We start from the raw sequence: 16,022 nt of genomic DNA, 5'->3' as shown, positions 1-16,022 counted from the left end.
CTGTACTTGCATGTTTATTGCAGCAGTATTCACCTTACCCAAGATATGGAATCAACCTAAGTGTTTATCAGCAGATAAATGCATAAAGAAAATGTTATACACACACACACACACACACACACACACACACACAATGGTGTACTTACTACTTGGCCATAAAAAGAATGAAATCCTGTCATTTGCAGCAATATGGATGCAGCTGGAGGTCACTATGTTAAGTGAAATAAGCCAGGCACAGAAAGACAACTATCACATGTTCTTACTCATATGTGCTAGCTAAAAAAGCTGATCTTATGGAGGCAGAGAGTAGAATGATAGATACCAGAGGCTGGGAAGTGTGTGTGGGTGGGAAGGAGGAATAAAGAGAGGTTGGTTAATGGGTACAAACATAGTTAGAGAGAAGGTGTAAGTTCCAATGTTCAATAGCAGAGTAGGGTGATTATGGTTAAAACTGTATTGTGTATTTTGAAGTAGCTAAAAGAGAGGACGTGAAATGTTCCCAACACACAGAAATGATGAATACTCAAGGTGCTGTATACCCCCAAATACCTGACTTCATTATTATACATTCTATGCATGTAACAAAATACCACGTGACCCTTAAATATGTAAAATATTATCTATCAATACAAATAATGTCTTCACTTAGCAAAAAAATCCAAATGAAAAATAAAATAGATGTCACACAATTAATATCAGACAATAGAAGTAAAAGCAAGTAACAAATGGAACCAAGATAACTTTGTATGGAGTACTTCACAACGAATCTACAATGGTTACAAACTTCTATATACTAAATATGTAAGGCAGAAACTACTAGAAATATAAGGGGACTGTAACATATATTTCTTTCTGGATAGACCAAGTTGTCAAAAATTCATAATTTGAACATTACAATGCAATTATAGATTAATTTGAGACATTACACCTTCTTTTCCAGCATGCACCATGAAACATGTATAAAAACCGATCTTACATTAAGCCACAAAACAAATCTCAAAAATTAGAGAAGACTATGTTTTTAAAAACCTAAGCCATTCATAGAAGCATTATTCATAATAGTCAAAGAATGGACACAATTCAAATGTTTATGAAATAAATGGATATTGGGAGGCCAAAGCAGGCAGATTGCTTGAGCTCAGGGATTTGAGACCAGCCTAGGCAACATGGTGAAACCCCATCTCTACAAAAAATACAAAAAAATTAGCTGGACGTGGTGGTGTGCACCTGTAGTCCCAGCTACTTGGGAGGCTGAGGTGGAAGGATCGCTTGAACTCAGGAGTTCCAGGCTGTAGTGAGCCAAGATCAAGCTACTGCACTCCAGCCTGGGCAAAAGAGCCAGACCGTGTCTGAAAAAACAAATGGATAAATAAAATGTGGTGCATCTGTACAATAGAATATTATTTAGCAATAAGAAGGAATGAAGTACTAATCATGCTCTAGCATGGATGAACCTTGAAAACATGATGCTACGAGAAAGAAGCCAGTCATAAAGACAGCATATTGTATGATGGGATTTATATGAAATTTCCAGAATAGGACAATGTGTGGAGACACAAAGTAGATTAATAGTTGCCTAAGGCTGAAGATGGGAGAGGAGGGTTGGCTAGAGGGAAATGGGAATGACTGCTCATGGGCGTGGGGTTTCTTTATGGAGTGATAAAAATGTTTTAAAACTGATCGTGGTGATGGTTTGCACAACTGTGAATATTACTAAAAACCAGTGAATTATACACTTTAAATGGATTATGTATTAATTATATTTCAGTAAACTGTTTTAAAAATAAAAACAAAAGCCTAAGCCCTCGAAAATGAAAAAAACACTGTCTTAAATAATATTTGCATAAAAGAAAAATTAAAACTATAGGGAGTATTTAAAGAATATCACTGAGACCATTACACACCAAAACACGTAGGATGCAACAAAAGCAGTAATTAGAGGAAAATGTATAGCCTTAACTGTTTTCTATATTAAAGTGAAAAAAAAAAACATATACACAAATAAATCAGTAATTCAACTCTAGTAGTTAACAGAAATGGAGAAACAACTTAAGGAAAACAGGAGAGATGAATCATAAGAGACAAACATAGAAAGTCCATATTTCATTATGTTTAAGATGTCACCTTTTATCAAGTATGTCTTTTTTTATGTATCACTAAGAAAAACTGCTGCCAATTAAACAATGTCACAATGCTTTGTTATCAATTGCAAGATGTATCCCAATTTCAGAAGTGTTAAAATGTGGAAAGAAAATGCACATCCTTGATTGATAAAATACAGTAAACTAAAAAGCAGAAAGACAGTGTGACTGAAAACAAATCCAAAATTTAATCTTTGGAAAGACCAATAGACAAACTTCTGGCAAGGAGGTAAATTTTTAAAAAGAAAGAAAACAAAAAATACAAAGTATGAGAAATACTAAACTATTAGAAATACTAAAGCAAATATAACCATATATATATATAACATATATATGTTTGCTTTAGTATTTTAGTTATATTTTAGTATATTTTTAGTTATATTTGCTTTAGTATTTAGTGTATATATATATAGAGAGAGAGATTCAAATTTATAAGAGAATACTATATTGTCAAAAAATTAAATAAGAAAAAACTATGCTAATAATATTGAAAATTTTATTAATGGATCAAATCGACAATTTTCTACTAAAAAACAAATTTTCCAAGTTGGCTTTAAAAGAATATTCTAATTAATTTTTAATTAAAAGAAAGAAAATCTAAATAAACAATGCTCATGAAAGAAATTTTAAAATTGTCAAAAATGTAACTTCAAAAAATTGCACTAGATCCCTTGCAAATATCAGGAGTCACTTCTATATAATGTTGGTTTCTCTTGTTATTAGAATTATTTTAGATCAAAAGATTTTTTCATAAAACTGGCACAACTCTGATATCCAAACTACAAGAAGTATTTTTCACCTATCAAATTGGCAAAGACAAAAAAGAAAGAAAGAAAAAGGAAAAACAAAACCATGAAAAAGCATAGTATTTGTAATGTGGGAGAAACAGGCAATTTCATCCCCTTCTGATGAAAGTACAAATTGACACAACTTCTCTGGAGTGCATTTTGGAAATATACATGAAAAGGCATATGTTTTTACATATGTTTTGAAGCTGTGCACACTTCTAGGAATTTATCACAAGGTAATAATCATAACTACATGTAGAAAGTTATAAGGATGTTCATTGAGACATTTTAATAGCAAAAATGTAGAAACATCTTAAATCAGGGGTTCCCAACTCCGTTTAGGAACTGGGCCACACAGCAAGAGGTGAGCGATGGGCTAGCAAGCATTACTGCCTGAGCTCCACCCCCTGTCAGATCAGTGGCAGCACTAGATTCTCATAGGAGCGCCAACCCTACTGTGAACTGCACATGTGAGGGATCCAGGTTGTGTGCTTCTCCTCAGAGTAATCATCTGAGGTGGAACAGCTTCATCCTGAAACCACTCTCCTCAGCCCACTCTCCATCCGTGGAAAAACTGTCTTCCAGGAAACTGGTCCCTGGTGCCAAAAAGGTTGAGGGCTGCTGCCTTAAATGGTCAATATTGGAGAGCAGATTCGAGTTTGACAAATCCATCTGACGGGACTGAGTCATAGTATCGAAAAGTAGATAACATTTTTAAGATAAAAATAACATTTTTAGGATAGAGTAAGCATACATATTTTAGATATGCCCAAATCAATAAGATATGAAGCAAATATCTTTAGGTGAGATAACAAAAGATATTAACTTTTTTCTCTAATTCCTTACAATTAACATGCATTATTTTCTAACCAGAAAAATTAATAAGCATTACTATAATTTTATTTGTACAAATATGAAATATACTAATAATGCCCAGAGAACCAGAACAGAGGGTTTGTGCCTGACATGCCCCAGTTCAGGAGGATGTGGATGAACCAGTAAGAGTCTTATCACTCTCATTGTGACCCATCTGGGCTGCAGCCTGGGGAACCCTGGGGCCCACAGGTCTTTTATATAAAAAGCAGAACATCACTTGTATATCACCCTAATCCAGGTTTCCATCCTTGGGAAGTATCAACAGCCTGTTCCAACCCAAGGAGCCAACCAATTGCCTCTTTATCTACAGGCCATGTCGCTTCCTGGAAATTTCTCAGGTAGAAACTGTAAAAACATCTTATTTGGCACAGAGTAGATTTCTTAAAAAATAATAAGCCAATTCAAACGCCTACCTAGATAGGGAATACTTGGAACCATCTTCAGGCTTCGGATATATTCCCGTGTCCGCTTGTAATTATCTTCTTTCGACATCAGGTAGTCCAATTTCTCAAAAGTAGTCTTGTCTTTTCGATTTAAAAGCTAGAATGAGAAGAAAATATAGCAAAATAAATAAACCAGAAGAAGCTAAAGAGTGGATAACTGTGGATGAAGACTAAAAGGGAAAATCCTAAGTGGCACATCTATGGTGTGCCAAATCCTGGACAGAACTAAGGATTTTAAAAGGCTGTTTCACGCATATGAGGTAGGAGGTAGGACTTGACTCCAGAGGTGGGGCTTGGACACTGGACCAAATTGAGGACTAGCTAAAACAGGAATGAAGCAGAAGCAGCTTTCTATAAGACACGTCCACCAGTGTGCCACGTCAGTTTACCATCACCATAGCAACACCTGGATGTTACCACCCCTTTCCATGGCAATGGCCTGAAAGTTACCACCCTTTTTCTAGAAATTTCTGCATAATCTGCACCTTGATTTGCATGTAATTAAAAACACATATAAATATGACCTGCCTCTGAGCTGCTACTCTGGGCACAATGCCTATGGGGTAAGCCCCCCACCACAAGAAGCAACATCTCTGTTGCTGCTGCTATACACTGCCACTTCAATAAAAGCTGTTGTCTACCACCACCAGCTCACCCTTGAATTCTCTCCTGGGCAAAGCCAAGAACCCTCCAGGGCTAAGCACCAATTTTAGGGTTTGCCTTCCCTACATCACAGAGATGGAAAGCTTCAATCTTGTCATTGTCACAGAATCTCACGCTTGGAAGCTATCCCCCAAAGCGACCTGGCCCACTGTTCTACATGATGTCAGAATCCCCCACATAACAGCAACTTGTGGGTACAGAGAGCCTACAACAGCAAGGTGCTGAGGTAGAAAAGCAGACTGCTCAGGGTCACCTGAAGAGTTATTTCACAGCTACACCAGGTCTCTTTCCCTGCATCCACAGCTATTTGCTCTCCTCACCATCTCCAGGGCTGGAAGTCCCAGTAAGTTCCACACAATTCACATGCCCATGTACACAAAGCCAAGCCACCACTCGAATCCAGGCTATATCCTCCAGATCCCCCCCAGTCAAGTGTGTCATATTTATACTAGGTGTGGTAATTTTAATCAAAAGAAGACAACCTTCTTTTCTATATGCAGTCATCGAAGGGGCAACTTAGTTAAGCAAATACAGGATGAACAGATATCCCTAGTCAGAGACTAGAGAAGCAAATCCTTTGTGACTGAGATCTCTGGTATGTAAACAGTGGCTCAATGTGCATTTGAAGCCTTCTCAAAAGAAAGGAACAGAAACCAGAACTCCTGGTTTTCAAGACTTTATGCTAAGGACTCAGGCTGTGGTTAACCTGAAAGTCCCAAGTCAAGGCCCAGTGCCAGAAAATGGCAACATGGCTGACTAAACATGGCTTTAAGGAAAGAAGCCTAGGCAGAAAGGCCAGGCTTAAAAGGAGGAGTTGGGGGAGGGGTGGCTGAGGCAAAGCATGAGGCTGATGCTGGCAGCACCCGTGAGTCTAGCTGCCAGGGCCCAGTGCTTCTGGGATTGGAGGTCAATGGCTAAGCCCAATAGGGTGAATAAACAGAAGCCCCTGGGTTGCAGTTCCTTTGGCCAAGGTCTTCAGACCTTGATGCTCTATGCAAGGACCTAGAACAAGAGACCCACCATGTCCATCAGACTGACGTAGGCCAGTGTTCAAAAGCCCCATCATGCAATGGAGAGGAGTGGGAAAATGACTGCCTAGCACCTGGGGAAGCAGTGCAGTTCCTGAGACCTGGTCTGCAATTCCCAAACTCAGGCCATGTCTGGTGCATTAGGGAACCCTAGGCTGCTTTGGGCAAGCCCTACCTGGTTCCTTCATCTTCAGCCTCTGGGACCACAGAGGATGCAGCCATGAGACAGCCCACTTGCACAGGAGCAGTGATAGCTTATGAACTTCGGTAAGGAGAGGCAGAAGAATATGCTGAAAGGAAGGTTCTGGTGCTGAAGAAGTTGAAGAATAAAAGTGAACTTTTCTTTTCCCACTGGGGAATTCAGGACATATCAGTGTGGGGATGCTACACAGATGTTCAGGACAATGGCTGCTTAACTGGTCTGCTAAAATGGACAAGGAAAAACACCATCTTCTACTTGCTGTTTGTAAGACACTGTAATATATAACTCATCTAATCTTCACAAAGCCCAGTGGTAAAAACGGAGCAACGACTTTTACCTCCATTTCCAGTTCATAATCACAAGTATTAAGTAACTTTTCCAAATATCTTTGGGGAACTTGATTCAACACAGGAGAGAGATATAGTATAGCAATGTGGTAAGTAAACAGAGACTGATAACCCAGACAAATAATAAATGAGCTACTTGGGAGACTGAAGCAGGAAGATTGCTTAAGTCCAGGAGGTTGAGGCTGTAGTGAGTCTTGATTGCGCCACCCATACTCCAGCCTGGGTGACAGAGCAAGACCCTGTCTCTAAAATCATAATAATAATTATTATTGTAAATCAATTATGGGGAAAGGAAGTGTCAAGGAAAGCTATAGAGAGAGGCAGCATTTGAAATGAACACGTAAGGATGAGAAATTTGCCAATGAACAATATATACTCAGACCAGAACCAGATACCTACTGGAAAACAGCTCCATTGTGGTTTGTTTTGTTTTGTCTTTGTGGAGACAGAGTCTCACTCTGTCTCCCAGGCTGGAAAGGAGTGGTGCAATCTCAGCTCACTGCAACCCCTGACTCCTGGGTTCAAGCGATTATCCTGCCTCAGCCTCCCAAGTAGCTAGGATTACAGGCATGTGCCACCACGCCCAGCTAATTTTTGTATTTCTAGTAGAGACGGGGTTTCACCATGTTGGCCAGTCTAGTCTTGAACTCCTGATCTCAGCTGATCCGCCCACCTTGGCCTCCCAAAGTGTTGGGATTACAGGCATGAGCCACCATGCCCGGCCAAAGAACTGCTCCGTTGTTAAGCAGACCACTCAACATCCCTTATTCAGGAGGTCATTCTTTATTAATACAACCTAGAACCCCTTGCTTGTTTGGCAATGCCAGCCATTAAACAAATCTGGATGTCCTCCTCACACACACTGTGGCTGGGCCAAGCTGGCTCCCAGGGCTCAAGCCACTGGTTCTCTGGTCTCAGCTGGGGGACTGCCCATGTTCCCTGCCATGCCCAGCCTACCTGCCCAGCCTGTCAAGTGCCTGTATGGACAGCACCTCAGAGCAGATCAGCCTATCTTCTATGCCTCATCCCCAACTTGCTCCACACACACACACAGACATTCAGAAGGGCTAAATCTAGTTAACTTTACTCATCTGCTCCCTTCTGTGCCTACAAATGAGACTCAGACAGTATCAGATTTCTCAAGAATAGTGCATAGGTCACTAGAAGACATCAGAAAACCCTAAACATGTATTTCCCATGACATATTTGAAAACTGAGAATTTCCTCTAGAAAAATGCAGGAATAAGCCAGGAATTAGTAAGACATGGGAAACAGGAAATTGTGGATCCAATCCAGGAGTAGGAAAGGGAGATTCTGGGATGACCAATGAATAGCGGGCCTTAACAACAACTGGTCCACATTGGATCAGCCCTGGAAGAGATGTCCCCAGAGAAAAAGAAGGCTTGATTAAAAACCTGACATGATGGCACATGGAGGGGAGGGGATAGACATACTTATTATATATAATAAAAAATAAATATAAAATAATTTTAGGATTTCTTAGATATCTGGTAGATAGGATAAGAAAAAGTTTTTTAAGGCAATTAGAAATTCCAGAAAAATGGGTAGGGCATGGTAGCTCACATCTGTAATTTCACTACTTTGGGAGGCCAGGAGTTTGATACCAGCCTGGGCAACATAGCAAGATGTCATCTCTACAAAAAAAATTTTAAGGCCGGGCGTGGTGGCTCACGCCTGTAATCCCAGCAATTTGGGAGGCCGAGGTGGGCGGATCATGAGGTCAGGAGTCTGAGACCAGCCTGACCAACATGGTGAAACCCTGTCTTTACTAAAAATACAAAAATTAGCCGGGCGTGGTGGTATGCGCCTGTAATCCCAGCTACTCAGAAGGCTGAGGCAGGAGAATCGCTTGAACCCGGGATGCGGAGGTTGCAGTGAGCCAAGGGTGGGCCACTGCATTCTAGTCTGGGCCACAGAGTGAGACTCTGTCTCAAAAAAATACTAATAATTAAAAAAATTAGCTGGGCATGGTGGTACATACTTGTAGTCCCAGCTATTCAGGAGGCTGTGGCAGGAGGATTGCTTGAGCCCAGGAGTTCAAGGTTGCAGTGAGCTATGAGCTATTACACTCCAGCCTGGGCAACAGAAAGACCCAAAACAAAAAAACAAAAAACAAACAAACAAAAAAACCCAAACAAACCAAACCAAAACAAAACAAAACCAAAAACAAAAACAAACAAAAAAATAAATAAATAAATCCCGGGAAATGACAAAATATTCCAGGAAGGACATGTTATTCATAGTTTACTACTTGACTATATAGTGATGCATATTTACTCATTCCTAATCATTAAAACACCAAATATTCATTTAACAAAAGTTGATTTCACTATAATGATGAATGTGTTTGTGGAACAAGAGAAGATGGTTCAGGAAAACTAAACCAACATCTACCATACAAAGAAGACACCAGATGCTGTCTAAAGCAGATGGGTGAAGAAACTGTAGCAAAAGCCCATTGGTAAGTATATGGCAGAAACTACTAGAAGAAGCCAATAAACTGAAAGTGGTCGCCTCTGGGGAATAATTGGGGTGTGGAGAGATGAGTGATGAATGTTAGTTGTTTCACTAAACCTTTCAGTATTTAGTGATTTTTAAAATTCACGTGCATGTAATGCTGATAATAATTTTTTTAGGTTTAATTTTTTAAATATAGGGTTTGTTTACTCAGAAAATAACAGCATTTACTCACACTTTTTAAGCTGTGGTTACAAGAACCATAAACTGCAAACCTCATCTGAACTTGAGGGTCCCTTAGATTTTGGAGTTTATGGGAAGCCTCAGGAAGAAACCATCAGAGCTACATAAAAGAAAGTAAATTGTCTGCTTACCCAGAGTCAAACAGATACTAAAACCATTCTTCTTCAAGAAAAGAGATAAGGAAGTAAGGTTAAAGAACATTTCACTAAGTCTAGCTTCACTTCTAGTAAAGTTTAGAAGTCTTGGGGCACCCTGGGATTTTCTTCCATAATATTGATCATGATTGTGCTTGCCTGTATGATTACATTTGTGTCTCCCTCAACAAATTATAGACTCCATGAGGCGGCTGACCATGCTGGCTGCATCCACTCTACTGTTCCCTGCATCTGGTATGATTCCTGACACAGAGGAAACACTGCCAAAATATTTGCTGCATAAAAGAATAATGAGAAAAATAACAATAATAACTGAAAAACCCAATTACTTGGAAAATTTTGAATATTCAAATAATTATTGGGCAAAAGACCAAATAAAAGCCAAGATAATGGACTGTTTACAAGCTGTACATAATTAGAATACTGTACGTTAAACTATGTGATGAGGCCAAAAGCACATTAGGAGGAAAATTTGTGGCTTTAAACTCATTTATTATTAAACAAGAACTAATATAAATGAACTAAATATTCAACTCAACAAGCTAAGAAAATAGTGGGAAAACTGGAGAAAGAAATCAATGGGTAGAAGTAGAAATTGGCATGTTAAAAAACAAAACATCAAACTAAAAAAAGCTAAACATCAAACCTATAGAAATGATAACTAAATCTAAGAGCTAATTTTTATAAAATATCAATAAAATAGGTAAAATTTCTATTAAAAAGCAAAAATATACAACATAGGACTGAGAAAGGGGCCATAACCACATATGCAAAATGAATTAATTTACAAGGTAAAAACAAAGTCCCTGCTTATTAATTTTGAATCATTTTCATGGTACAAAGGGTAAATGGGACTCACAAACCATGAGGTCAAAAGCCAGGAAGGTCACAAATCTTGGAGAAATACCTAAAGAAGTGGGTGGCTTTTGGAAATTTCCCATCATGCTCTGAGTACCTTGTATATGGCACCTGTATTTGACTGATCACAAACCACCACTCCCCTTTCTAGTAAAGCAGTTCAAATCTGGAAGTTGTCTCAATGGAGGAGAAAAAAATTTCTCCAAATTTTCTTTATGAGGACTTTGGTGTCTTGTTCCCTTGCCTCGAGAGAATAATATCTCTTGATACATGGAAATATTTTTTAGCAAAGAGACTGTTGCTCCAAATATGTTAAAATTGGCTCAAAATTCCATTTCAATTCCAGTGTCTACTGTTGATATGGAAAGAATTTTTAGTGTTGTGGATAATCTATGGACCAATGGATTCAGCAGACTAAGTATGGAATCAGTAAGGAAATGAACTGGAATTTTTAAAATAATTTTTTACTTCTTTGGATGCAAAATACCCATTTCTGAAAAATAAAAAACTACAAAATCACATACCTAATATAAAATATTAGATGCAATGGAGACTACTGTATGTAACACAAGTGAAAAACTGTAACTGAAATTTAGTGGTGTCCTGGCTAGCTGTCCATGTTTGTCTTTGACTAAAGCTATTTTAAACCCTATACAGACAGAAGTTAATTTGTAGAAAATGTAGTAATATAAATAATTCCTGTCTACAGAAAGGCAAATTATGCTTCATAAAATGCTACTGATTATCACCATGGGAATATTGACTAATTTCATACCAATTTTTAAAGTGATTTTAGCCTTCCTTACCTGATTATAAAAGTGTAGTACTCTAGCTTCTCTTTTGATACGGTTATAATATCTTACTGGTTCTCTCCTTACTCAATGAGTTAAATAAAATCTTTGACAAGTATTCATCTTATATTTGTATGAGTCATGATTTTATCTTTTTAAAAAATCATCCTTGGCCGGGCATGGCCTGTAATCCCAGCACTTTGGGAGGCCGAGGCGGGCAGATCACAAGGTCAGGAGATCGAGACCATCCTGGCAAACATGGTGAAACCCCGTCTCTACTAAAAAATACAAAAAATTAGCCGGGCATGGTGGCGGGCACCTGTAGTCCCAGCTACTTGGGAGGCTGAGGCAGGAGAATGGTGTGAACCCAGGAGGCGGAGCTTGCAGTGAGTCGAGATCACGCCACTGCACTCCAGCCTGGGCGACAGAGCGAGACACCGTCTCAAAACAAAAAAAACAACAAAAAAAATCCTTAAACAGTTACACACACACACACACATATATATACATGTATCCAATCACATGCATATACACATACATACACAATCCTGTAGGACAATTTTCTCATTTATTTCTATTAATGTTGTTAATTTTTTTATTCCACCCATGGCAACCCAGCATATATTCCCACAAAGACCCAAGAGTAGAGAGCTGGGAGGTTGAGATCGATCCCCTGATATAAGTTTGCCAAGGGCCCATTCAGGGTCCAGATCTGGTCTGGCGGTGGGCAGAGAGTCAGGCACCAAATATGCATCTCATTTGTTCAACCTGGTTTAGCAAGGAAGAATCAGAAACACTATATAGGAGAAGGCTCTCTAGGGGAAGAACAAACTCTATTACCCAAAGAAGGAACTGCAGGAAGAAGTAGTCCTGAAAACAAGTCTAGAGGGATTTCAACAAACACAGATGGGGCTGGAGAGGCCCCAAGGCCACAAAAGGCATGGGCGCGGGCCTGGAAGTGGGCACACAAGGGATGTTCAAGGAAACAGTAGTTTGGCTAAAGTGGAGGTAAGTGTTGCTTTGCATTAAGACTAGAAAAGACGGGAGAGATGGAAATTCACCTTTAGACAAAGTGTGGTTTTGACTTGGCCATTTGGATGCCATAGGCATGTGAACACCATCTTGACTGCTTATTCTACTTTTCCAGATACTTCAGCTCAACTTGCAAACAGGGTACCAATCACAAACTGCTAAGCATGAACAGCAAATCGAAAAGAATGAGTTGATTATGGCCATGTTTTAACAGAAAATTCCTCAGGCCAACTCTAGCATCTCTTGCACACATGACTTGGGGCTCTGAGTTGCTGTGTTGCTGGTGGTAGCAGATGTACCACTGGCCACAGCTGAAAGGTTTATGGTTTGTTTTTTAGGGTCAGGAAGTAGGTATGAAATCTTTTGGTGTTTGCTGCCAATGTCAAAATGCCTCTATTCTGTTCTCAGCACTCTGCAAGACACTCAGCACCCACCAGCTTTCATCATGTGCCACATCCCCAGATGCAAGTCTCTCTCAGAAACACTCATGAGGACAGACCAATTCTCTCTCTCATTCTAGCTCAGTCTCTTTCCTTCACTCAGAGGCATCACTGAAATACAGGGTTGGAAATCCACATGATGGTTAAAAACTGGCTGACAAAATATTATTATCATAAAACTGAAGGTGAAATAAATGCTCAAATGGCAGATCAAAAAGAAAAACTGGTGTCGGAATGGTTGTATCTGAGCACAATGCCGCTCTGAAGGAGCGATGGCACAGAGCCCCCATCCTAGCAAGGTGGACGAAGGGTTGAGGGAGAACACTAAAAACTATCTTTAACCAGGGATGTGAAAACCTTGAAGCTATGTTTTGGAGAGGTCACTCCAGTAGTGGTGTGAGGGTGGCCCAGAGACAGCAAGTTCCGAAGCAATGAGACCAGCTGAGATGACAGTTCAGGCCATAAGTAAAAGGCGCTGTCATACAAGGATGGAAGCCTCTGCCAACCCATTCGAGAATAGTCAAGAAGAGTTGAAAATATTAATAATAATAATAATAACAACAACAACAACAGATAATACTTACCAAACCCTCAATATGAGCCAGGCATAGTTCTAAACATTTTTTCATGTATTTACTCATTTAATCCTCACTGTAAGAGGTAGGCCCAGGGCTCAACCCAGGTGTCTGATTTAGGAGGCCACGCTCTCGATCTCCATGCCCCTCATTTCTTGGTCTGAGGTCCCCACACCAATGCAGGTCATATGTAATATGTATTCAGATCCCTTCGCTGCATGACGTTCAGGCTAGGGTGACAATTTCTCATAGATGAGTTTTTCCACTCATGCTCCCTTGGGGCTCTCCTAGGCTGGAGAGGGACTTTTTGATGCAGCAATACCTGACGTGTCTCTCTGATTTCTATGGGTAGCTGAATTACAGCCCCCCATGTGTGTGCAGCCGGACTCTCCTCTCTGTGCAGGCATTACAACCCTAGCTCCCAGCTGCAAAGGCTTATACACAGCAGTTTCTCTGAACTCTGCTCGCTGTTTTGACTCTGAGAGCACTTTATTTTTAACACATGGTGACTTCCCTTTCTTGGCTTCTAATTTAGCTTTGCTTGTTGGTTTTTTAATTTGGTTGTATTTTATCCAGAATTTGTGTTTGTGTGTTTGAAGCAGGAGACTGGGAGGGAGAGGCTTATTTCTCAGTCTACCATATTGCCTAAGAGCCTAAAACACAGTCTGTTAAGAGAGTCTTCTGGCACTCACCATCATCTTCCTGGAAACCAAAGTTTGATTTCAGACACGCCAAGTGTGAGCTGTCAAAGGAACATGCAAGCAGAGGGATCTATGCAGCAGACAGCTGGAACAGGGTTCTAGGGTACAGGAGAGAGATCAGGGCTATAACTGAAAAGCCAGCCATCACTGGGGTACAGGAGATGACACTTGAAGCTCCCCAAGCAGATGAGACCACCAAGGGATAGCAAATGGATCAGGGAAGGGGAGAGGTCACAGCCTTGCAGAACATCCACATCCATAGCAACAAAAGGAGTCAAGAGGAAGAAAATTAAGCCAAGGGAAAAGAGATTTTTCAAGGGAGTTATGAACAGTGTCCAATGTTGTAGCAATGTCAAGGAAGATGAGGGTGCAAATGTCAGCAGATTTGACTGAGATCTTCTGAGAAGCAGTTCCAAGCCAGGCTATGAGGAATGATGAGGATGTGTGAGTGAGGGCTACAAATGTTGGTTTCCTCTGCATCCATCTCCTTATCGCCTCACCTGACTCACTTCCCACCTGACCAAATGCTCAGAAATGCCTCCAAAAAGCAGCTCAGGCCTATCACCACCTTCTCAACAACATCACGGGGTTGCTACTGAGGCACTGCATCAGACAAAGGGGGGCAAAGGGCACTTCCTGGATGAAAGACTTTGAATTCCAAAGTATGTGAATGTCATACATCTGCCGTCCTGTGATATTTGCAAAGTGGCCTTAGTTCTCTTGGTACAAGGAGCAATTCTCTGAATTGCAGAGCTCAATGACTGTGTCCCCTGATATCTAGGAGTGACAGTCCCACTCCCAGGATAGTTCCCCTCCCAGGTCACCACCCTCCAGACCAGGTCTCCTGACCCATCAGCTGTGATTTCCTGCCTGCCAAGAATTTCAATTTTCACAATGCTGCTGCAAATGAGTCAAACTCTTTGGATCAATTCAGTAGGAAAGAGCGAATCACTCTGGGAACATGCACAGAGCAAGAAGAGAATGTACGTATGTGTGCACACGTGTGGGGCATGTGCGTGTTTATGTACATGCTCACACGTGGCATGTCTAGCACCTGACTGTAATTACTGTAATGAATGACTCATCCATACTCCACGAATTCCATACCACTAGATCACTCACAAAGCAGTCAGTCTCCTCTTGAGATCACTCTAATCAAAGAAAAGGTTTCATCAGCTTCTCAGTTGCTCAGGCCCAAAACCTAGGACTCATCCCTCATTCTCTTCTCTTCATCTCGACATCTCATCCAGCACACAGTCTGTCAGCTCTCCTCAGCATATCCGTTATCAGCCTGCTGTTCTCATATCCTCAGCCATACCCTGATCCTGCCAACGTCCCCTTGCTCCTGAATTCTGCCCTAACCTCCTGAATAGGCCCCCAGTTTCCACTCTTGGTCCCCATCCCCCACCCAGTTTGTTTTCCACACAGTAGCAACAGTAATTAAAAACACAAAAACCAAAGAGCAACTGGAAGCCAGATTGTGTCTGCCTCCTATTTAAAATCCTTCAGTGCACTTGGAATAGAACCATGTAGGGCTTTGAGCCCTACATGATTGGCCCCGCCGCCCAGCCACTGCCTCTCACATCCATCTCCTCCTGGCACGCTGAGCTCTGGCCACACTGACCTCTGAGTTCCTTGCTCACACCAAGCTGATTCCTGTGCAGGGCTTTGCACCAGCCATCTCCTCTGCCTGGAATGCTCATCCCCTCATCTTGGCATGACTGGTTCCTTTTTGTCATTCAGGCCTTGACTGAAAGTACATGGCCTGAATGTACGTTAGGCCTGTACTTTAGCATGACCCTAGGGAAGCGAGGCCTTCCCTAACGCCACACTAAAGCAGACACTCAGTCATTCTCTGTCATGTATTCTGCATCGCTTTTCTTCCAATTTGACAGCTCCTTGCTGATCACTTCATGTATTCAATAAACATTTATTGATCACTTCTTGTGCCAGCCAGACTAGGCACATGTTTATTCTCCCCAACATGAAAGCCCATGAGGACAGGGGCCTTGACTATGGCTTCAGGGCCTGACATTTGAGAAATGTTTGATTTGCAGAATGAATAACAGCCACACGGTGATGTGTACTCAGGAAATCAGAAATGGCTGCTACAACTTCTTGCTTAGGTTTCATGGCTTTAAGGGAGCCAATATTCCAAAGTGGTCCCAGTGCTGGGATAAATCATTACCCATCTGCATTTTTCCAGGCCAGCTATGGTAGCCTTCCTGTTTGTGTAAGCAAACAGCATTTATTAAGGGCCT

The 16,022-nt window shown here is 40.8% G+C and overlaps 1 protein-coding gene across 16 annotated transcripts in view; it reads right to left on the bottom strand.

Moving 5' to 3' along the window:
• Window positions 1-16,022, bottom strand: part of RALGPS1 (Ral GEF with PH domain and SH3 binding motif 1) — a 313,313-nt gene that overhangs the window by 152,746 nt on the left and 144,545 nt on the right. For all 16 annotated transcript variants that reach the window (XM_054520658.2, XM_054520645.2, XM_054520654.2 and 13 more), the window contains one exon: window positions 4,219-4,345. In XM_054520658.2, the coding sequence (XP_054376633.1) occupies window positions 4,219-4,345 (127 nt within the window). The remainder of the gene's footprint in view (window positions 1-4,218; window positions 4,346-16,022) is intronic.

This window comes from Pongo abelii, chromosome 13, assembly GCF_028885655.2.
Source record: "Pongo abelii isolate AG06213 chromosome 13, NHGRI_mPonAbe1-v2.0_pri, whole genome shotgun sequence".
Lineage (NCBI taxonomy): Eukaryota > Metazoa > Chordata > Mammalia > Primates > Hominidae > Pongo > Pongo abelii.
This window is presented reverse-complemented; position numbering and strand designations above follow the sequence as displayed.